Source organism: Mus caroli, chromosome 6, assembly GCF_900094665.2.
Source record: "Mus caroli chromosome 6, CAROLI_EIJ_v1.1, whole genome shotgun sequence".
Classification (NCBI taxonomy): domain Eukaryota; kingdom Metazoa; phylum Chordata; class Mammalia; order Rodentia; family Muridae; genus Mus; species Mus caroli.
In genome coordinates, this window is record NC_034575.1 from 18837383 (window position 1) to 18862412 (window position 25030).

General features: G+C 39.0%; 3 protein-coding genes across 12 annotated transcripts in view; all 3 read right to left on the reverse strand.

The window, feature by feature from the left end:
• The window catches only part of Cadps2 (calcium dependent secretion activator 2), a 534832-nt gene that overhangs the window by 359323 nt on the left and 150479 nt on the right, over positions 1-25030 (reverse strand). The window lies entirely within an intron of this gene.
• Positions 3587-5154, reverse strand: Rnf133 (ring finger protein 133). Its single transcript, XM_021164382.2, has one exon. The coding sequence runs from the start codon at positions 4908-4910 to the stop codon at positions 3762-3764; it is 1149 nt and encodes a 382-aa protein (XP_021020041.1). The 5' UTR covers positions 4911-5154; the 3' UTR covers positions 3587-3761.
• Positions 8752-10022, reverse strand: Rnf148 (ring finger protein 148). The gene has a single exon (XM_021164383.2). It carries the CDS (start codon positions 9846-9848, stop codon positions 8898-8900), a length of 951 nt encoding a protein of 316 aa, XP_021020042.1. The 5' UTR covers positions 9849-10022; the 3' UTR covers positions 8752-8897.

The window sequence follows — 25030 nt, forward strand, 5'->3', positions numbered from 1 at the left end:
CACACACACACACACACACACACACACAGAGAGAGAGAGAGAGAGACCCACCACAGAGCAGAGAGAGAGAGAGAGAGAGACCCACCACAGAGCAGTCAATTAATGAAATGGAGGTGAAATATAACAAAAGCAGAGAAGTTTCTAAAACCAGAGTAGCCTTAGTGATCAATAATGACTCAACTTTGCTGGTCAGGCGTACAGTGTCCTCATGGCCTGCCAAAAAGGCACACCTAAGGAGAGAGGTGTTACAAAGTTGGGTGTAACTGTGAAAAAGGGATGCCAGAACAGACATAGTGGAGAAACACCTCCACCAATTCCAGGCTGGTAGATCATCTTCTGTATACTTCACCCACACACCTCCAATAAAGCCATGTTTTGTTGAAAACCAGGTATGTTTTAAGATATTCCTATGGCAGCAAATGCAATAATTTCTCAACAGTAAGACCTAAACAATGAAAATCACAGTGACTACAAACAAAACAGATTCATTTTAATGAAAATTCAAGAGGTGCTTATTGATGAACAGTAAAACGGAAGGCGGAAATCTCTAATCTAGTGACTACTACTCAGAAAGAACATGAGAAGACTCCCCCTTTGCCCCTCATGTTCCACAGACATTGATATTCATTCCTCTTTTGGGTTCTTGTCTGCTGTTTCAATAAGCAGATATCTGGAAAGAGACCACTTTAAGTATACAATGAGCCCATCAGACTAGGATCTTTGTTTCCCTAAACTCTATGAAGGGCTCATGCTATTTCAAACAGATGTTGATTAGAATTTCATCTTTCAGATCAATAACAGACACTCTACAGCAACACAAAACGATGTTATCATTTTGGCTTATGTTTAATTGGTACTATTCAGTCATGTAACCATAGGTAAAAAAACTAGAAAACTTCCTTTCAGAAAACTATTACACAACTTATTCCATTAATGACAAAAAAGCCATTTTGTTTTTATTTTTTAAAAAAAATCAACATCCTACTGATTATGAGGTTGAGGGGCAGGAAACTAAATTCTGACTACTGAAAGAATTCCAAAACTCATTAAAAAAAAAAAAAAAAAGAACTCTAAAGGAAACTCACTATGATACTGGCACTGTGGCAAAATAGTATAAACTCCAGTACCATGTCATCAAAATAGTATTGGCATTTGGATCATACAAAATGTATTTGCATTACTGTGTCCAAGAAAAAAAAATAGCATTACTTATAGTGCAGGCAAAAAAAATCAACTACAAAAAAATAGGTAACATCACAGTAAATATCTTACATAGTAGTGCTAATTCCAGGTCTTGGTGACTAAACACAAAATAAAAGAAACCTGGAATAAAAGTGCTTTATAGATTTGTTTACAACAGAGCCTTTGAACAGCAGGACTGGAGCTGCTGTTTTGTTTTGACAAGACAGCAGCTCTGTAAGGTACTGAGCCTTACTATCAGGTACACACAAGGCTCTCCGTGCTCCTAGTTTCTAAGTTCAAATACATGAGCCTCCTTTTCTATCTCCAATACAAACTCTAACTCACCTTAAAAGAATTCACCCAAAATCCTTGAACCACAAGAGATATACTGTTAAATGCTTAATATCCATAGTAGCAAAAGATATTTTAATCAGTGAAATGGTGATTTACTAAATATGGAGATGACAGTGTGGATACTTTGGTCTTTCTTAGAAAGGGGATCAAAATACCCATGGGAGGAGATACAGAGACAATGTTTGGAGCAAAAAAACTGAAGGAAAGGCCATCTAGTGACTGTACCACCTGGGACAGTATAACTGTATATTCCATATATCCAGAAGTGGATGCTCAGAGCCATCCATTGGACTGAGCACAGCATCTCCAATGGAGGAACTAGAGAAAGGATCCAAGGAGCTGAAGGGGTTTGCAGCCTCATGGGAGGAAGAACAATATGAACCAACCAGTACCCCCAGAGCTCCCAGGGAATAAACCAACAACCAAAGTGTACACATGGAGAGACATATGGCTCTAGCTGCATATGTAGCAGAGGATGGACTTGTCAGACATCAGTGAGAGGAGAGGCCCCTGGCCTTGTGTAGGCTTGATGCCCAAGTGTAGGGGAATGCCCGGACAGGGAAACAGGAGTGGGTAAGTTAGTGAGCGGGGTGAGGGGGCATGGGATAGGGGATTTTCAGAGGGGAAATGAGGAAAGGGGATAAAATTTGAAATGTAAATAAAGAAAATATCTAATCAAAGTAGATTAAAAATTAAACGTGTGGATGAGACCAAGCCTAAGCTTGACAATGGAAAGGGAAGGCAATTTAAAAGGAAGGAGAAAAACAGAGACCAGGAAGATACAGAGGAGGAGAAAGAGAACACAGCCCCATTCTGAGAGGCAAGTACGAGCAAGCGCCTCATGCACTATGTCTACTGTGAAGGAAGACCTCATGTAAACTTGTGAAGAGCTAAAATGACCCTAGAACTTTGGGTTCAGAGAATGCTACATTTCCAGACCTAAACACTTCTAGATGCCTCTTGTTTCTGAGACTGGTGTTTGGTGTGCTGGGAACAGAACCCAAGGCTTTGTGGCTGCAAGTACTCTGCTACAACCCCCAACCCCACACAAGCATCTCCACAGCTGTAGAGAAAATCACGGAAGCCATTAGCCTCAGTTCCCACGGGATCCCCAGCTCCTCCTAGCCAGCACTCAGTCTACAGACACCAGCTCATCTATTCAGGATTCAATCACCCAAAAAGAGCTTCTATTGAGTCTCTGGGTCCTTTTCTCTCTAGTATGACACTTGGTACTATATGGAATAACTTCACTGTCCTAAGGAAGACGTTAAAACATTGAAAATTCAGTGGTTGTATGCGTGATTAACAGTTAAACTTTCACAGAGTCAGGAGCACAAAGGACTGTAAATAACAGGAAGATGTGGCCTCACCCTGGCATTTGCCCAAGTTTTGCTGTATCTTGGCTCTGATGTTCCTGCACAAACATCTTTCTTCCTCTAATAGTCTCTTTCGGGTTACTTTTGCATCCAAGTACTGCCCTTCTGCATGAAACAATTCACAGAATTCATGCTCACTAGTTCTCTCTAGCACTGCCTAGTAGTTGAGACTCCATCCTTTGCCTGAGAGAGTTCAAAGACTCATTAAAATTATGCTAAACTACTATAAGAGTCAGGATAGATTATAATGAATTCTGGACTATTTTCTTAAAGAGTTTTAGAACTTTATTTGTAAGCATTTTCTTGCTATTCAGATAGTTTACATATAAATTTACTAACTGAACAGAACTCTTGACTATGGATAAGTAACAAAATATCCCGTATAGCAAAATTTCATTTCAAAGAATTAAAAAAAACACTGCAACATAATGACATCAAAATTACTATAGTATAATTAATTTTTACTATTGCTAAAAGATGAAAGATAACTGATGGCTTCTTTGAGAAAAATATAAATATACACTAACAATTTTCTTACCAAAATAAAACCATGTATAAACAGACAAATACAATTTAGGGATAAGTTTGTTTTTGGTTTTAACACAGGTTAACTAGAAATAAACACAGGTATACTACCAAGAATAATACATTCACAACCACTTAAAATTAGCAGGGGTTAAAAAGCCACAAACTTCTGCCAGGTTTCCTTTCCCCTGTATTTGAATCTTGACAGTGAATCTGGAGAATTAGCAGTGACAGGAAATGACACACACACACAAAAACCACACTTCAAGCAAACTGCTTGTCATCACGAGGACCTGATCTGACAAACAGGTTTAATCCACTTGCTCAAAGGTCCTGCTGTCCATGTGAAGGATGACTGGATTCCTCTGCTTCGGGAGGCTGGCTGCCAGCGTTCGCAGAAGAAGTAGGGTGCTCCTGTACGTGCGTCACTTTACTTGAAGGTCTTGCAGGAGGAAGCTCATAGTTTGTCTCTTCTTCCACGGGTGACAAGGTTGCGGGCAATTCATTTGACATCAGAACTTGCAGAGAGTCTGTCCCATCCTCAATGTCCATCTGAATCCCCAGAGCTTTCAGAATGTCACATTTGCACATGGGGCATGTGCCGTGGGCTAGAATCCAGGGGTCAATGCAATTCTTGTGGAAAAAATGTTTGCAAGTGAGAATACGAACTATTTCATTAGGCTTATAGGCTTCAAAGCAGATGACGCAGCTGTCAGCATTTGGATTGACTTCTTCATCCCCTTCTTTCAATACTCGAACTTGAAGCTGCCCAAAAGCTTTCTTGAGCTCTCTTGTTAATCGCTTCCATCTCCTGTTCTCAATTCTTGCCACCCAAAGTCTCCGAATGTGATAAAAGGTGAAATATGCTAACGTGGCGGTGGTGACGATCATAAAGGAGACAAAATAGTGATTCAACCAAATGACATGTTTTCTTCCCACCTCCACCATGACTGTAACATGAACTCCCTTCCGAATTAAATGCAAAATCTCCATACCTTTGATGTTACCAATCATAACTACAACGATGTCTTCAAATGCCTGGTGAGACATAGGGAAAACCTGGTTGCCAGTACCTGGGAAATTATAGATGATCACTCCTCTGGCTCCGTGCTCAGATGCCACCTTAATTTTCTGTGTGAAGGCACAACCTCCCCGTTCAATGAGTGCGATCCAGGGCTCTTTGTTCCGTGGCAGGATAAAAGTGGTATTGGGATCACAAGCATTTTGAATTTTTCCCTCTGGTGGCACAACAACTCCTGCTACTCTCTTCAAAACAGAGCTTCTTCCGAAGACCCCGGTCTCCCCCAGCTCTGACAGCATGCGGTTCCCCACGTGAAATGATATGTTCATGTACGCAGTCCAAACTGCACTGGCCGTACAACAGTTCTGACTGACGAGCCAGATAAAACTGAATCTCAGAAGCCAGTAAGATGGAGCTTGGTTTTGCCAAGTATCGGTCTGAAAAGGATTCATCGCTGTACTTGACGAATGACTTGAAGAGCCAACCCAACTAACCGGCACAGCTGCCACATCTGTTGACAATCAATTCAGAACGAGGAAGGAGAAAATATCTTCTGGGTGAAAATAAGATACGCTGTCTTCCAGCATGTTTCAGCAAGAGCTTTCTAGAGATGTCTTGAGTTTCAGATGTTTTATTAGAGAGAAAAGCTTTAGATAGTAAAGAAATTCCTGTCTCACTGCTGTAGCTTTAGGTACTGCTTACTGCTGCGGGAGGCCATTGTGACGTAAAAGACCAAGCAGCCAATTAGCTCAGAGCATGCTGTAGATGCTCTGGCTTGAATGTTTCCAGAGTGGTTATGGGTAGTTTGAGAATGCTTGTTAAAAAAAAAAAAAGTAAGTCATGGAGCCACATAAAACGGTTACAGGTAGCACATCCAGTTAAAAGTGAAAGCAAACATTTCTGCAATTGACTTTTTAAAAACCTCAGAATAAATGAATGGACCGTGTGGAACTTTTACATTTTCTAGGAAGTAAACACTTCTGACTTTCAGTTCAAGATATATAAAGAATCATAAATTAGGAATGCGACCAAACGAACTCTAAAAGCAGTAAGATCTGTAACACTAATTTTTCATATTTGAAGGTACAGATAAAGAATATAGGATTTTGGAAACATTTATTGGTTCTGACTTGGTTTTGATTTTTCAAAGCAGTGGTTCTCAACATGTGGGTCATGAGCCCATTGGCAAATATCTATGTCCAAAACTATATTATGATTCATAACAGTAACAAACTTACACTTATTAAGTTGCAATTAAAGTAATTTTATGGTTGGGGGTCACCACAACATGAGGAACTGCATCAAAGGGTTGCAGTGTTAGGTTGAGAACCACTGGGAAAGTACAGAATTCTGTTCCATCTAGTTTTATCTCATACTTCTGCTGTCCAACATCACATACGGAGGAGAGGAACACATATAAAGGACACAGATCTTTTTCAAATGTAACTTGATTTAAACAAAATAAATAAATTAAAATTAAAAAAAAAATCTTAAAGCCAGGCAGTGGTGGCACATGCCTTTAATACCAGCACTTGGGATGCAGAGGCAGGCAGATTTCTGAGTTCCAGGGTAGCCTGGTCTATAGAGTGAGTTCCAGGACAGCCAGGGCTATACAGAGAAACCCTGTCTTGGAAAAAAACTAACTAACTAACTAACTAACTAACTAAATAAACCAAAGCAAATCCAATAAGATTAAAAAGTTAACCAATGACAGTAACAATGGTTACAGGTCATAAAGAGATGATACTAACAACATTTTTTTTTTTAAAACCAAACTTAACAAATTGGGATATACTCAGAAATTGGCAGAATTCTCATATTGGTTCCCTGAACTGTAGAGTGGGTGGCATTATGGTTGGAAAGGCTAAATGGAAGCCTTTAGAGTTGCCTCTGCCAAAGAAAATAGTGAATCAAAACCAGTATGTATTCCTGGAGGAATTGCAGAAATTACTGCCACTTAGTAATCCTATAGACCCTGCCACTTCTGCCCACATTTGTACTACAAAGGTCGATGGCTTTAAGCAACTTTGGAACTAATGAACTAACCCACTTGGGCAGTAACAAATGTTGGTGTATACTTTCTCAGTAGGTATCACAATGTTTCTCTACTAACTAGAAAGTAAAGCTAAGCACTTGTACCTTGAACATAAACATTTGTGTCTACATACAGGGTTCAAAACCAAGCCATTTAAAACGGGACTCACCAGAACTAAGAAAACAGGTACTTTTTTTTTTTTTTTCCAAATTTATGAAGCAGAAACTTCAAGCAGGAATGAAGAGAGTCCTTCAGGCACAACAAAAATTGGCATATAAAGTGCCCAAAGCAATTTAAGTTCTTGGCATCCTTCCTGTTTATTTGCCAGAACTAGGTAGTAAGACCTATTACTGAAGACCGCACACACCTTGGATTCATGATAGAGAAATCAATGTGAAACTTAGGCAGACTCTGCGTCCTTGCAGCTGGCTTTCTCAGTACTGAAAGGTCCTATGCAGGCTGCTGGGAGAGAGGGGACATCAATGATCTTATCCAGTTGTGAATCCCATGATCTTCAAAACCAGTCTGCCAGGAAAGATATATGTGCAATAGTAGCACAGCCGTTGAGCAGCAACAGCTATGATTGGATTTGACACCCCTCCATTGGAGGTAATCTGTGTCTGGTACTGTGACCCCGGTGAAAAACTCACATCTGAGAAGGGAACTGAATATAACACTGCTGTTTTAAAAAATTGGCTATGGGTAAACTGTCATTTAAATATTGTTTATATCCATAGCTATCTACTGCTCTATTCTCAATCAGACAAGGTTCTCTTTTTAGGGAATGGTGGTAAATGCAGTTTCCTGGCTACACAGTGTTGAAACTAAGTGTCCATCCTCAAATAAGAATTTATGACAGTCCTGTTAAGGCTCAGAAAACAATGTAGAAGAGAGGGTGGAAAAAATATAAAATTCAAGCCAGGGAGAAGAACTGCAAAATACTACCTCCTAGGCAAGCCATGCCATTGAAATTATAGATGTAGGCATTAGGTCTGCACAAGAATGGTCACATCAGCAGTAAGACAGAGTTGGAGGGGAGATCCTACTCCCCACTGCAGAACTATTTCTTACTGATGAAGGGGAACTGTTGGCTTCAGTTGTAGACACACTGATGAATGCACCAGCACCCAGAGGGTGGTTCTTATCTAACAGTCACCCAATTAGCCCTGGTTATAATACATATGTCATAACCCAAAAGGATTGGTAATGATGAGAGGTGGAGATTTACAGAAGGCAAAGGATACAGGTGTTGGAGGAAGATTAATCAATACACTATATATGTGTGCAAAATTGTCAAATTTAAAAAATGGATCAATTAAAAATGTTCGAAAGGAGTGGCATAAAATGGAAAGAATGTTAGTGTGGAACTTTCAGTCCGCAATGGTTGCCTTCTCTTATAGAAGCAATGACTGACTATTTTTACACAAGTCCATGGAGAAAGTGGAAGAGATAGTGTGTCAACTCCTGCAGAATCAGCACATGCCATCTACACCGAATAGCAAAGGCTGAGACTTTTCACACAAATCACAAACTCTTGTCTTTCATCTTTTCAGTAATACACAGGTGTTTATCCACCCACCAGAAAGGAAGATGAGAGAAAAGAGTTATACATATTATTCGGGTGGAAACCCAACAAAATGTTTAGCTCTGCCCTGTTGTCAAAGGCCCTAGTGATGCACTCTACCCTTTGAGAAGAGACACAAACAGCAGGCCCTAGAGGACACTTCTAAGAAAACTGTACCCAGGGCGGGTTCAATAGGCCAGGACTTAAAGACCCCATGGCAAACAGGTGACCTTTTCCAACACTGCTCTAAATGAGGCCTGAAACACTTTAAAACTTTTATAACATATGCTATCTGCTAAAGGAATTAGAACAAAGTACCCATTCAATGTACAGCTTTGGAAATCAGATTTTCTGGGTATTAATAAAATTAATTAACCATGACAATATAAATCAGATTCTGATTCCATAGTGGAGTTTATTAAACAGAGATGTCAAATGTTAGGAATAAAAACAAAAAAACAAAACAAACAAACAAACAAAAAAAAAAACCCTAGATGACATGTAAAACCAAAGCCCCCAGATAAATATGTTAAAAAGAAAACTATAATAGCCCAGAAATTGACACCAGATCAGAACCTTACTGAGTAAGCTGATGGGTGAGATGAGGATTGTTTTTACCATGTACCAACTTCCTTATACAGAGAAAGAAAGCAATGTCTAACAATTAAAATGATTAAAAAGACAACAGCTCCCGGGCATGATATGTAGCTTTATTTTCAAAGCACACCAACTTCATCTTCACTGGCAGGATAGAGGAACTAAGGGTCGTGTTTTCTTTGGATGTACAGCACAGTGAGCAAATTCGACTAATTTTAATCTGTGGAAAGATCTCTGGCCTTCTTAAGGTTTCAGGATGTCACACTTGCACATGGGGCATGTCCTATGTGCTAAAAGCCAGGGATCGATGCAAGTCTTGTGGAAGAAATGTTTGCAAGTTAAAATACGTATTACATCTTGGGCTTTGTACATGTCGAAACAAACAACGCAGCTGTCTTCATTCGGGTCTAACTCCTTATCCCCCTCCTGGAGCACTCGAAGTTGCAGCTGGCCAATAGCTTTCTTCACATCGGCCTTTAGCTGTCTTTGCCTCCTGGTAGAAGAATTGGGCACCCGGGGTCTCCAGGCACAGTACAGGAAAAGGTAGGTGACGGTGGCTGTCAGGAAGGTAAATAGAGACATAACATAGCGGCTGAGCCACGGCACGTGCATTCTCCCCACTTCAATGATGATCGTCACATAGACACCTTGCTGGATCGAGTGCAAGAGCTCCATGCCCTTGAGGTTGCCAATCATCACTGCAACTATATTCTCTGTTCCCTGGTGAGACATGGGAAACACCTTGTTGCCTGTACCCGGATAGTTATAGATGATCACCCCGTTTGCTCCCTTCTCTGCTGCCAGGTTGATTTTATGAGTAAAAGTACAGCCTCCCCTTTCGATGAGGGCCAGCCAAGTGTCTGTCTGATCGGGCCTGCTGAAGTTGGTCAGCGGACTGCAAGCATTCTGATTCCATCCTTCAGGAAGTACCACGGCACCAGACACCCTTTCCAGAGGAGAGTGATTCCCAAACACTCCACTCTCTCCTAGCTCTGATATGATCCGGTTTCCCACCTGGAATGTAATATTCAGATGAGCAGTCCATATTGCTTTTCCTTTGGAGTCATGGAGGCTAAGCAGTAGGAAGACGCTAAGTCTCAACAGCCGAAATGAAACAGACCTATGAATTGAAGGAGTAGGTCCAAGTGGGTTCATTTCTCCATTAACCGATAGACATGAAACACAAAGTAACATCTGCTGTCAAAGGAGATAAAGGAGCTAGCTCGAGCTGTCAAAGCGCAGACGACTAATGCACATAGATCGAGAAGGTCTGCCAAGATGAAAGATATCTTGTTCATTCTACCATTTTTACTCCTGGTACTTTTTCTTTCTTATAATGAAAATTCAAGAGATGTTATTACTTCAATGTGATTTCAAGAAACTTATGACTTCCTAATGGGTAAATTGTGACATCAGAGGTAGTTAAGCCAATCCAGGGGTTTATATTAGTACAATGCATACTGAGATCCTATTGGTCAAAAGGCTACTAAGCAATAAGTCAAGAGATACACATTCATACATATGTGTCCATGTATTAACATGAGATTCCATGTCAATATTTCATATTATATATATGTAAATACATACATGCCACTTTGAACACACTCAAAATTAATGAATAAAAGTGGTAAACATTAAAAATAACACAAGGTGAATTTTGTTTTTATATACTGAAAAATACCTTAAACCTTTCACAAACTATTCATTTACATTAATACATGTTTCTGGACAGGTGTTTGCTCTCTTAATGCTTCTATACTACCGAGTTGACCCCTCCATGGGCAATAGGAATAAATCACACCAACTGTATTCTGGCATTAAATTCTGATGCCCAGCCTGAAGATTTAACATGAGGAATAAAGAAAACAGCATACTTCTTTTGGTATAGACTCACCCCACAAAGCAAATACATCTTTATTCATTGAGTCTGTTAGTACAATACCTACTATGTGCTAAGCAAATACTAAGTATGAAAACAGAAACTGTAAAAACGCCTACATGATCCTACTATTATACACTGAGAGTAGACTTGAAGCAATTAAAAGATATGAATGACTGCAAGAACTGTGAGCAGAAAATTTGAAGTATAGAGGAAAAGATAACATGGAATGTTATCTTAGAGGCTCAAGATAAACTTCTCTAAGAAACTGAGAGGCTGATACATGTAAAATGAACTCAAATTGCCAAAGCAAAGTAGTAAGCCTGAAGGTAAAGCAGAGAGTGAGTCGGGAAGTGGGAAAGGCGAAGAGCAATTGGTGTGCTTGGTGACTCACACGCTCCCTTGAGGACTTTGAATTACGGAACAGGACGTGAGAAGCATACTGCCAGTCTGGGGCCTTTCAAACTCTTGGTTTTACTTTGAAGACTTGCCTAAAATCTTTGCACAGATGGGCAATACTCATTCAAACATTTGTCCCCTAGGTAGAGGAGAGCTTCTGTGCAACTGGTGGGCTCCAAAGCTCAGGGGACATGGAAAGAAAGGACCTTGCTTGCTTATAAGGCTCATGCCCAGAATGAGCTTTGCTACTAAAACCGAAGGCATGTCAGGAGAGCATAAGTTTTTTGACAAAAGCATCCTTTGTACTTACTGGGACATAATTCTTCAGTTAATATTTGCTTGCTTGCTTGTAGGTGTCCTTCAGTTTGCATCTGAGCCATCTTCGTGGGTGGAGCTTTCTATGTTCAGAGCGTGAACTAGTGTTTGATTCTGTTAACCGTGAAGAAGTAAAAACTGGCCAAGAACTTTAATGTTACTCAGGGGTGACTTGTTGAACTGCTGATCGCTTTTGGTAGGTGACTTGGCTTTTATATTTTTCGGGGTTTGTTTGTTGTTTGTAGACAGATTATTCAGATGGACTCAAACTTGATGAGTAGTCAATGTCAACCTTGAACTCTTAATCCTCCTGCCTCGGTCTTTCAAGGGTGGCAAATATTGCCTTGTTCAAACACATCCAGAGTCTTTTGCTGATTTGGGAAGAGTGAAAAGTTTAAATAGCAAAGCACATAAGGCTCAAATCAAGAGTTTCCTTGTTTGGTCGAACGGAACGATGTTTAGAAACTTATAGTACTGAATTCTTCTTGGTATAACAAATTAGCTAAGGCCATGTTAGTTAAAACATTCCTTTGCTTCTGCCATAGTCCTAGCACAAAATGCTTCCCACATCTAACAGTGGCTCTGAAACAGATGTAATTTTGCCTTCCGAGGGCCTTCTATATTTAGAGACTCCTTAGTAAAAATTATCACACTATTGGGGGAATGTTACTGGCATATCATGGCTAAAAGCCAAAGATGCAACTACACACCATCAAATGCTGACAGAGGCCTCTTAGATACTTAACTCAAAATGTCACAAATGTTAGGAAACCCTGTGCTAATGGTAGTCTTAGGAGAGAAGCAGTTTCTCCAGAGATGCTCATCCCTGAGAAACAATAAATTCTAAGCTCTCGCCACACAGTAAGCTTTTGTAAGTATCAATATATCTGCTAAGTAAGATGCTCTCAGAATGTTCCTCCACTTCCACCATTTTCCCTAGCACAGAAACAGAACAGCTCTCTTTAAGCAAGCTTATTAGCCCACAAGGGATGGCTGTCAATTGCATCCATTTTATCAGAACTAGAGCAGAGAGTCTTCCTTCCTGGGGCCAGCATAGCTAAATGGGGCAGAAGGAAGGAATAGATAATTGATGCCACTGATAATTGAAGTCAGTATATGGACTTTGAGCACATGATGATTTCAAGTGCTTTATTCTATTGACCCTTGCAGATAGATTAAGGGAAACCGAACACACACTCCCTAGTCCAGTAGATCCAACTGTTCAAAGGTCTCTGTTGTTTACATCTTTCTATTTTGCCTCCTAAAGTATGTTGACTTTCCTCTTAAGTTGGTTCCCTTGATGAACTCCCAGGATGGTTACTGTTCTAATTATCCATAGGCACACAGCACCCTGAGGTGCAATGCAGCATTCTGACTCCCACATTACCCTTTAAGAAAGAGGGGAAAGATTTTTCCCCAGATACTTATCAACAGTCTCTTAATGTCTTTGGCTAGGACTCCTTTACAAATTCGGTTTTAGACCATCTATGAAATGAGCCTGATCTTTATGATCAACATAAGTAAATCCCAGTTTATCCTATGGAGAAACCCATTCCTTGCTGAGGGTATGAATGGTGGGAGGGTAAAGTTACCAGTTCTTTTTACTACCAATGGAGAAAACTAGGAAGTGGAAGGCAAGCACTCAGAGAGGTGGCAGCTACAGGATCTAAATTCCTGGGATACACTCAAAGGAATCCTTAAATTCCCACTATCCAGTACAAACACAAAGTGCATTCCATACAGAATACCACCATAAGACAGACTCAACACAATCCTGTTCCTTAGGAGGGCATGACTGTAAGAGAAATGGTGACAAAGATACTGAAAATGTGTGTGAATGTCTCTGTGTGTGTGTGTGTGTCTAATTTGTAGATGACTAGTTCTATAACACTCAGACTCTAGAGAAATGTTGATGGACATTATAACCAGCATTGAGTATTTAGGGATAAGAATCAGCTCATCTCCGCTCTTCCTGATTTTTGACATTAGTGGAACGAAATACTCATGCCTTCAGAAATACCATCTCTGAAAAGGAAAGCAGAACTCACATCCATACTACACTTGACCACATTTGTATTCCCACAGGGGAAACCAAAGAGACCATTTAAAGTAACCCACAAGTCACAGTGCACTGAATCAGGAGTCACAACAACCCCCTGGGAACCCATGAAGCATACTTGCTTGGCACATAAACTAAAGGAAGGGCAATGTTTCTGTTTGCTTGTTGTTTGATTTTGTTTGTTTTATGAAGAGAAAAACATTATAAAGGGTTTTAGGGGGTAACAGGGTGCTGATTGATTCAATGTGGCTGACTAAAGACAACAAAAGAATTTTCTGAAAACAAAACCCTCTCATTTTACAGTAAAATTTTACTTTATGTTACATTCAATTGCAAGTTTATAATTCTTGTCTATAGCAATGTAGTCTTTTTCTGGAAACTTATACTAAGTTAATCACAACACTCACATGTTCAATAGAACACACATGTGAGAATTAGAAGAGTACATTTTAAACATCCCAAACCACCCTCAATCTAAGAGTGTCTTCTAAATATTCTAAGCATAGACAACAATAAAATTTAAAAACTACACTTGAGCTTCTGGATTGTCTTTGTGTTCACACAGAGATCGGAGAGAGCACAAAGGCCAGGAGAAGCCCTGTTCCTTGAGATGGAACCCATACTTGACACTGCTTAAAGGACAAAGAACAAGATAGTTCTCTGGCCAGGGGGAAAACTTATAATAGATCTCCAATACTGGAACACTGTCCTGGCTCAAAAGGGTCTACTTGGGTGGGAGATTGCCACACTCACCCCATCCCATAGGATGAATACTTTCCATTGCTTCTATCTGGCTACATAGCTATTCCTTCAGATCCTTCTATACACCAAAAAAGTTATAATTAATTTTGCTCCATCCCCCCCTTCAATCCCCAGCCTAGGAAAAAGCAATCAAACTTATAGTGGCGTTCTTGTTTATTGGAAAGCCCAGATGTCTGTCCCTAGAGTTCCGAGGAATGACATAAGTCTCTGCACTGCCTACTCTTCTTTCTTCCCAGTCATCTTCATTTTCTACTATCAGTCCTTACATTTTCGTTTCTTCCACTAAATCAGTTGAGCGTTTCCTCTGCTCAACTGAAATTAATGAAATCAGAGGCAATGACTCTGAAGTAAAGGAAGGGTATGTCTTGTCAGGGAAAAGAAAAGGGAAGGGGAAATGATGTTACTATATTATAATCTCAAAAAGTAAAAGGAATAATTTTTACAAAGATGACCTGAGTCATGAATAGGCCTTAACAGAACCTGATGGCCCCTAGTCAAGACATAGACTCCTTAATAATAAGACATGCTCACTCTTGGAGAGGCACAATGTGCTGGGGTGACATGGGCAGTCTATAAGATTACCCATCTCATTTTAATTTGTAGGGTAGAGAATAATCATCTTTCTTCAGTTGTAACAAGATTCTAGCATCACATGTGTAGGCATAATGTTTTGTGAAGTGTAAGAATTATTCTTGTATTATTCAAACTCTGGCTTCTCTGCCCTCGTATCTTGTTGTAATTTGGACATGGCATTGGAATGTTTACTCTAAGTAGCTCCTATCTCAGGTTTATGCAAACACTGCTCTCCATTTATTCTGATTATCAATAAAATTTGATCAGCCAATGGTGAGGCAGAAGAGAGAATAGGGCAGGACTTTTGCCAGCCAGGGAAGGAGGAAGAGAGACAGGAAGAGGAGAATTAACCAGATTAGTTTAAAGAATAAGACTAGATCACTGACTACCCAGTTATTGTGTTATAGAGCTAATTAAATAAATCTTATAGTCCCAGTCTCATTTTTTTTGAAGCTAGCTAGAAATAGAAAAAAAATGCCACTTTAAAAAACCCTTTTACATGTACAGCATCACCAGTTGTGAATGTTGTTGAGTAAATTATGAATTAAACTGATAATCCTCTGCATTCTGCCTTATGATAGTCTTAATACAATACATTTTCCTAATTAGTGAGGTCTTCATAAGGGTGATCACTTCAGTAAGAGTACAAAATACTTAATGTGAATAATGTGACAATCTTTAATTCTGTAGATCTGATCCATAACATTGCTTTTCACAATGAATGAAAAGACAGATGAATATTTAGACTATGTCAAATTGCCATGTTATTCTAATGAGCATAAATCTAAGTTATATTTTTTTCTTCACTGTGAATTAGACTCAGATCTACAAAACTGTACCATTAAATTGGAAACATTTCCTTCTCATTCAACCTAGCAAGTAGAAGAGAGTATGGCAGTCAACTGGAGAAACATTATGACACTGGGAGAAGTAATCAGGGCAAATGTAACACTGTAGCTATTTTCATTAACGCGATAAGAATTATTGATTAATCTAAAGTAAACACAGGTTATTATTTCTCCTTGAAGCAAGATTAAAATCATCTTCATATAAACCATTTAGATTATATCTTTATTTTAGGGTGAAAAATAAGTAACATAAAAAAATTAAATATGCCCAATCCTTTGATTTATCAAGAGAACATCTCTGATGCTCTTGATAATCTGTTCTGTCCTTTTCTTGTTAAGATCTGGTGGTAAAGACCTAAAGGATGTGGATGCTATTCTGGAGGTGCAACACATCTAAAGTTTTCTAAAGCCTGAAGTGGATTCTAACCTTCCTAATCCATTAATCATCATTAGAGTTTTGTGCTACACCCACTCCTGTAGTGACAAGCGCGACAGTCCCCCAAAACCTGGGCACTGTCCCAAGGCGAAAAGTTCATGGAAACTTAATCTCCTGGAACTGTGGCATCCTGTATAAGGAATGCTCCAATGTCCTTGTTTTAGTGGTAAACGGATCTGTGTGCTTTCCCTTAATATTGCTTTATTACAAGTGCCTCTATTTGACATATAGCTAAGTTAGATTCTTCACCAGTCCTAGTCAGTCCTTGAGCGGACCCTGGGCATGGATAGCTAAGTCACTGCCCTACACAGGAATTTACCATTATCTAGGAAGAAGGAAGTTTGTGACCTAAAGAGGAACCAGAGTAGATACTTAGAACTATAGATAGCTGAGTTACACCCATATACAAGTATTTACAATGGCCTAGGGGGAGGTGGACTATACAATAGACTAGAGTAGGAACTGTGGCAAGTTTCTAATCATTTACCCTCGAAAACATTAAGCTAAGTCAGCAGCTTTTACAAACTTTGATTTCTCAGACCACCAATAAAAAACAAGAGACAACCATTTGACCACTGTTCCCTCGGCTAAAAATTACACTGACAACAGCTGTCCAGAAAGAGGCTTCTTTAGCATCAGAGGGATCGGTGGCATCTTCCTCAAATCCAAGAACAAACCCCTTCTACATATGTTTCTGTAATAGGTACTGTACATGTAAATACAAGCAAAGGTAACAAGAATTTATAATATACAGTAAGCCAATTTTATTGACTAAACTCCCACTTTAATTAGTTTTACACACATGTATCCATTCATATACATTCATTAGTCTGTATCAATTTTATCATAAAACATACAGAAATTGACCTATAGGCAAAGATACTTATATAGGCTAATATATCTGTATGTTGTCATAAGTCCCAAAGGGTCATTATCAGAAGTCTGCGTCACATTATGCATAGATATGCCTTGGTAACCTGGCAAAATCTCAAATACTGTAGTAACAGTAACACAGAAAACATTTCTATGAGTTATAAACGTCTCCAACTTAGAATGCTTCCTATCCAGAAATACAGTTATATCTCTCAACCTCCACACAATTTCCTTTGTACATCCATCCATATGCCTATATGTAATATAATATAATATGCATTATATTATATTGTATATTATTATGTTGTATTTATATGTAGAGTATATATTAAAATATGCATTCATTATAGAGAAAAATTTATTATATATACATATATACATATACATGTGTATATATACATATATATACACACACATACACATTTTTGTGTTTTGACATAGTGTCATGTGTAACTCACTGACTTTCAATGGGAAGCTGGCTTTGAACTCTTCCTGTGTTTACTTGCATAGTTCTTTGTGTTTTGTTTCTTAACAGATACTAACAAACAGTGTTTATCTTTTTACCCTCTTATAAAGGTTGTGCTTTTATCTCCAGTTGAAAGGTGTTACTATATTCCTTTGCGTTCATGTTTTGGGCCTAGTGTACTAGTCTATATAAAAGTACTTACTTGTTTTTTATATACTCATTGCAGTTCATGTAACTGGCATGATTTCCTATTCCTCTTTGTTATACAGTCCCAAAGCGAAGACCCTATTAAATGCCTGTACAATCGATTCTTTTATTCATTCATTCAAGCTGTTAATCAAGAATCAAACATACACCTAGGTCTAGCTTCTGGAAGGAGAACAGTGACTTAACAAAGTCAGAACGAGGACAATTCCTATCTTCATGATGTCTTCATGCACCCAGGAATTCAAAGATGAGGTGAAGATTGTTATCTCATTCAATAAGCTGGCATTCTGATGTGATAAATGCTAAGCAAGTTTTGAAGTGCCAGAAAAATACTCACTGGGTGGATTAAAAATAACACGAACATAGTTCACACAGATCTGGAGTCTGACAAACCAGAGATAACAGGAGTCTTAGAATCTAGAGGGAAATTCTTTTCTATCTCCCAAATGGTACCTACTTACTGCCTCCTCACGTGGTAGAAAAGGGGTGTAGAATGTACCCAGGGCTACTTTTTTCAGGGTGCATTTTCCATTCTCATGGCCTCTGCCCTTTATCCTAATCACCTCCAAATTGCATTCTTTTTGAAATTTGGATTTCATTATCTCAAAGGGGACATAAACTTTAATATTTAGTTTCAGAGAGATGAAAATGATCGCAGGCATATCTTATGAATGGACAAAACAGTCCACCTAGTTCATCTGATCACAGCCAATGGTTCCTTCATTCAGGTCTCATGGAGTTTTCAACGTTTGTATGTAAAGACAAATCTTTGTTTTATTTAACATTTCATCATTAATCCCTTAAGTTACAGTTTGCTTCCCAGACAGCATCTCATATAAGCCAGGCTGGCTTGGAACTCATGATCTTCTTGTCCCCATCATCCAAGTACTGGGATTACAGCCTTGTACCAGCACACATTCCACAGCTTTCCTGAGTCTTGCAAGAAACAGAAGGTGTCATATCGCATTCCTGCTGAAGACAGACAGACTCTTCCTGACTTGGTTTTTATTTTACTTTTAATCTACACTGGCTCTGCGATCTTTGCAGGTTTCCTAAAGATACTCGCCGTAGCTTTTATACACTTGTGCATCAGGTGAAATAACACTCTGAAAACTTGAGGACATTATGAGGAGTAAATGAGACAAAGCAGAACATTTCAAGCACACAGAACACTGGCTGGCTCATCCATTATGGCGTCTGCTCCCTAGCCCCAGTCCTAGCCATCACCATTATCCACATCCACCACCAGTACCACACCACCACAAGTGTGTGGACAGCAGTGCTACTTGACTGATTTACCAGATGATGAATCCAAAGTCTTTAAGGAGTTTTCTTATCTTACGGCTCTGAAGAAGTTGCTATGCTGACACAGATACCAGCTATCACTTGGACATATCCACTCTTGAGAACTAGACATCTGTTTACATGACATCCTTTAGTACTTACAGAGCTAATCTTTGCCAGTTAGAGACAATGCACTCTGAGCTTTGTAAAGGATGCATGAAAAGAGCTGGAACATGGTTATGATGAACGTACAGGCCAAGATCAAACAAAAGAAATTGTTTTTGCCTTCTTACACCCACAGACCTCCCATTAAACCCTAAGAAAGTATTAAAGCTTTGGTTAAATCTGTTGGCACAATATTCTTTCTTTTGTTGTTTTTTTTTTTTTTTTTGGTTTGGTTTGGTTTGGTTTTTCGAGACAAGGTTTCTCTGTATAGCCCTGGCTGTCCTGGAACTCATGTAGACCAGGCTGGCCTCGAACTCAGAAATCTGCCTGCCTCTGCCTCCCGAGTGCTGGGATTAAAGGCGTGTGCCACCACGCCCAGCTAGCACAATATTCTTGAGGATATTGACAAAGAGCATTTTTACCAACTGTTCCATTATGAATCCATGTAAAATTGCAAGAATGCCATTCCCGTCAGGAAAGATGTAGTTAAAGTACCGTGAAAAACCAAAAGATAAATGTATAATCCACATAAGGAAACTCCTTCTGAGTAGGCCTGAGAAGTGTGTTGCTGCCGTGGTCTATTTTACACAGAATGTTAAACTGACAGAGATGGAGCAGGCGCCATAACTCAATGATTGAGAGTAATCCAGCTCCTTGGCCCCTCCATTTGTCCCAGTGTGGTATGAATAACATATTTTGCTCTTCTTTGAACTGTTACTCAGATCTTTGTTCATGTTCTTTTGGAGTCACTTGGCTTTTCACACTGAGGTACAAAAATTCTGCACACATCTTATAGGCTTTGTAGCATCTTTGTAGTCTTTGGTTGACTCTATCTAGTTCAGTTCAAGCTTTAGATCAATGCATCGTTGATAGGTCTCCTTCCACAGATGGAGTTCATGGAGCTATAAGGAATCTATGTTCATAGGGTTTCTGAGCCTTATAAGTTTAAAAGCAACAAATTACAACAAAAACTTTTTGTATGAACTCAGCTGAAGACTTACTCCTCTGAATAAAGTCTAGAGTGCATAGTCCTGCCTTAAAAACAATGGCACACTTGGTTGAGCTAGGGAGAGGGATCCTTAGTGCCACAATGTTTGTTTAACCCTGGGTTAGATCCTAACATGAACAAAATCAAACTGAGCAGAAGCAAAGCAAAATAAAATAAAACAAAGCTGTTTAACTTACTGTCTTTCTCATTCAATCTTCTACCTGACATATGGCTCAAAGCCACCCATGCAATACAAAGCTAAAACCATACACACAAACAAAAACACAAGGAAAAAAATCCCCTACAAATTGTTCCAACTATTAAATGAACTGTGGACATTGTTCATAATGATAATTTTAAAAAATCTGTCTGCTTTTATTTAGACATGATTATAATTTCAAATCAGCCCTAACTTACTACTGTAGTAGAAATAGTTATCATATGTTTTATTCTCCAATGTTTTACTCCCAAGGACAATGGTTCTTTTATCTATTGTTTACTATGAACTGGAAAATATTTGTTAGTTAAATTTCTAGTAAACTCATTGAAAGGAGGGACTAAACTTAGTATTCATGTCCTATGTTCTCACCATAAAAAATAAGTATGTGAGGTTCAGGATACGCAAATTAAAATGGTTGAATCTTTCTACAAGGAAAGTATATGTCATAATAGTATATACTGAACATATATACTATAGTTTTTCAGTTAAGAGATACAGAAAACACGGGGAGGAAAGGGTTCATTTAGCTTACAAATACTGAGTCACCATTGAGGGAAGCCAAAGTAGGAACTCAAACTGGTTAGGAACCTGTAAGGAGGAAAACAGAGGTCATGAAGGGGTGCTGCTTGTGAGAATTTTTTCCATTCCTTATGGCCTGCCCACCCTGATTTCTAATAAAATCCAGGATCATTATCCTGGGGGTGTACCTCACACAATCAGCTGTGCTCTCTTCTGTCAGTTAGTAATTAAGAAAAAACCCTACAACCTCATGAAACTGAAAGTCTCTGAATGGCAAAGTACACAATCATTCACACAAAGGAGCAACCTACAGAATGGGAAAAGATTTCTACCTATTAAACATCAGAGAGAGGGCTAACATCCAAAATATATGCAGAGCTAAAAAACTCTAGATATTAAAAAAAGTCAAACAACAATTAAATATGGGGTACATATCTAAACTGAATTCTCAAAAGAGAAAACTCGAATGGCTGAGAAACATTTAAAGAAATAAACCCTTAGCCAGACTAACTAGAGAGCACAGAGACAGTATCCAAATTAACAAAATCAGAAATGAAAAGGGAGACATAACAACAGAAACTGGGGAAATTAAAAAATCATCAGATCATACTACAAAAGCCCTATACTCAACAAAATTGGAAAATTTGAATGAAATGGACAATTTTCTAGATAAATACGAGATGCCAAAGTTAAGTCAGGATCAGATAAACTAAACATTCCAAAAACCCCTAAAGAAATAGAACCAGTCATTAAAAGTCTCCCAACCAAAAACATCCCAGGACCAGATGGGTTTAGTGCAGAGTTCTATCAGACCTTCAAAGAAGACCTAATTCCAACTCTTCTCAAACTATTACACAAAATAGAAACAGAAGGATCACTCCCCAATTTGTTCTATGAAGCCACAGTTATGCTTATACCTAAACCCTACAAAGACCCAATAAAGAAAGAGAACTTCAGACCAATTTCCCTTATGAACATCAATGCAACAATACTCAGTAAAATTCTTGCAAACAGAATCTAAGAATACATCAAAATGATTATTCACCACAATAAAGTAGGCTTCATCCCAGGGATGCAGGGATGGTTCAATATACAGAAATCCATCAACATAATCCACTACATGAACAAACTCAAAGAAAAGAACCACATGATCATCTCAATAAATGCTGAAAATCATTTGACAAAATCCAACATCCCTTCATGTTAAAAGTCTTGGAAAGATCAGGAATTCAAGGCCCATACCTAAACATAGTAAAAACAATATATAGCAAACCAGTAGGCAACGTCAAACTAAACGGAGAGAAACTTGAAGCAATCCCACTCAAATCAGGGGTAGACAAGGCTGCTTACTTTCTCCCCACCTATTCAATATAGTACTTGAAGTTCTAGCTAGAACAATTAGACAACAAAAGGAGATCAAATAGATACAAATTGGAAAGGAAGAAGTCAAAATATTATTTGCAGATGGTATGATTGTATATTTGAGTGGCCCCAAAAATTCTACCAGAGAACTCCTAAAGCTGATAAACTTCAGCAAAGTGGCTGGATATAAAGTTAACTCAAACAAATCAGTAGCTTTTCTCTATTCAAAGGATAAACACACTGAAAACGAAATTAGAGAAATGACCCCCTTCACAATAGTCACAAATAATATAAAATACCTTGGTGTGACTCTAACCAAGCAAGTGAAAGATCTGTATGATAAGAACATTAAGTCTTTGAAGGAAGAAATCGAAGATCTCAGAAGATGGAAAGATCTCCCATGTTCATGGATTGGCAGGATTAATATAGTAAAAATGACCATCTTGCCCAAAGCAATCTACAGATTCAATGCAATCCCCATCAAAATTCCAACTCAATTCTTCATAGACTTAGAAACAGCAATTTGCAAATTCATTTAGAATAACAAAAAATCGAGAATACCAAAAACTGTTTTCAACAATAAAAAAACTTCTGGGGGAATCAAGCTATATTACAGAGCAATAGTGATTTAAAAAAATGCATGGCTTTAGAAAAAAGACAGGCAGGTAGATCAATAGAATAGAACTGAAGAGCCAGAAATGAACCCACACACATATGGTCATTTGTTATTTGACAAAGGAGTTAAAACCATCCAGTGAAAAACAGACAGCATTTTCAACAACTGATGCTGGTTCAACTGGAGGTCAGCATGTAGAATAATGCAAATTCACCCATTCTTATCTCCTTTTACAAAGCTCAAGTCCAACTGGATCAAAAACCCCCACATAAAATCAGATACACTGAAATTTATAGAGGAGAAAGTGGGGAAGGACCTCCAACACATAGGAAATTTCCTGAACAGAACACCAATGGCTTATGCTCTAAGATCAAGGACCGGGAATGAGAGTGGGTGGCTTGGGGAGCAGGGGGAGGTGGGAGGGGATAAGGGATTTTAGGGGGGAAACTAGAAAAGGGGGTAACATTTTAAATGTAAATAAAGAAAATATCTAATAAAGAATACTTTTTTAAAAGAATCAACAAATGCGACCTCACAAAATTGCAAAGCTTCTGTAAGCAAAGGACACTGACAATAGGGCAAAACTGCAACCAACAGACTGGGAAAAAAAACAGATCTTTACCAATCCTACATCAGATAGAGGGCTAATATCCAATATATACAAAGAGCTCAAGAAGTTAGACTCCAGAGAAACAAATAAACCTATTAAAAAGTGTAGTACAGAACTAAATAGAGAATTCTCAACTGAGGAATACTGAATGTCTGAAAATCACCTAAAGAAATAGTCAACATCCTTAAGTCATCAGGGAAATGCAAATCAAAACAACCCTGAGTTCCACCTCACACCAGTCAGAATGGCTAAGATCAAAAATTCAGGTGATAGTAGATGCTATCAGTAGATGCTAGTAGATAGTAGCAAGGATGTGGAGAAAGAGGAACACTCCTCCATTGCTGGTGGGACTGCAAGCTGGTACAACCACTCTGGATATCAGTTTGACGGTTCCTCAGAAAATTGGACACAGTACTACCTGAGGACCCAGCTGTACCACTCCTAGGCATATACCCAAAAGATTCTCCAATATATAACAAGGACACATGCTCCACTATGTTCATAGCAGCCTTATTTATAATAGCCAGAAGCTGGAAAGAACCCTGATGTCCTTCAGCAGAGGAATGAATACAGAAAATATGGTACATTTACACAATGGAGTATTTATGAGCTATTAAAAACAATGAATTCACAAAATTCTTAGGCAAATGGGTGGCACTAGAAAGTATCATCCTGAGTGAGGTAACCCAGTCACAAAGAACACACATGGTATGCACTCACTGAAACATGGATATTAGCCTGGAAGCTCAGAATACCCAAGATATAGTTCACAGACCACACGAAGCTCAAGAAGAAGGAAAACCAAAGTGTGGATGTTGTGGTCCTTCTTAGAAAGGGGAACAAAATATTCACAAGAGCAAATACAGAGACAACGTGTGGAGCAGAGACTGCCCCACCTGGAGATCCATCCTACGTACAGTCACCAAACCAAGACACTATTGTGGATGCCAAGAAGTGCTTACTGAAAGGAGCCTACTATAGATAGCTGTCTTCTGAGAGGTTCTGCCAGATCCTGACAAATACAGAGGTGGATGCTCCCAACCAACCACTGGGCTGAGCACAGGATCCCCTATGGAGGAGTTGGAGAAAGGACTGAAGGAGCTGAAAGTGTTTGCAATCCCATAGGAAGAACAACAATATTAACCAAACAGACCCATCCCCCACCCCCCGCAGAGCTCCCAGAGACTAAGCCACCAACCAAGAAGTATACATGGAGAGACCCATGGCTACAGCTGTACATGTAGCAGAGAATGGCCTTGTCCAGCATCAATGAGAGGAGAGAACTTGGTCCTGTGAAGGCTAGATGGATGCCCCAGTACAGGGGAACTCAAAGGCAGGGAGTCAGGCGTGGGTGGGTGGGTATGGGAACACCCTCATAGAAGCACGGAGAGGGAGGATGGGATAGGGGGTTTTCCTGGGGAGGTCTAAGAAAGGGGATAACATAAGTGTAAATAAAGAAAATATCCAATAAAAAACAAATTAAAAAAATGTTCCACATTCTCTAGTCATCAAGGAAATGCACATCAAAACTACTTGCTCTGTGCTCCAGTATAGGGGAATGCCAGGGCCAGGAAGCAGGAGTGGGTGGGTTGGGGAGCAGGGTGGGAGGGGATAGGAGTTTTTTGGAGGGGAAACCTGGAAAGGTGAAAACATTTAAAATATAAATAAAGAAAATATCTAATAAAAAATAAATAAAAGAAAGAAGTTACCTAATATACTTGTCAGAATTGTTAAGATCAATCTAACAAATGACAACTCAGGACAATCTTCAGTTTCATATGTACACACACACACA

Excerpts from the sequence above, each read along its gene's own strand:
- Rnf133 (XM_021164382.2), bottom strand. The coding sequence starts at position 4,910 with ATGAATCCTTTTCAGACCGATACTTGGCAAAACCAAGCTCCATCTTAC.
- Rnf148 (XM_021164383.2), bottom strand. The coding sequence starts at position 9,848 with ATGTTACTTTGTGTTTCATGTCTATCGGTTAATGGAGAAATGAACCCA.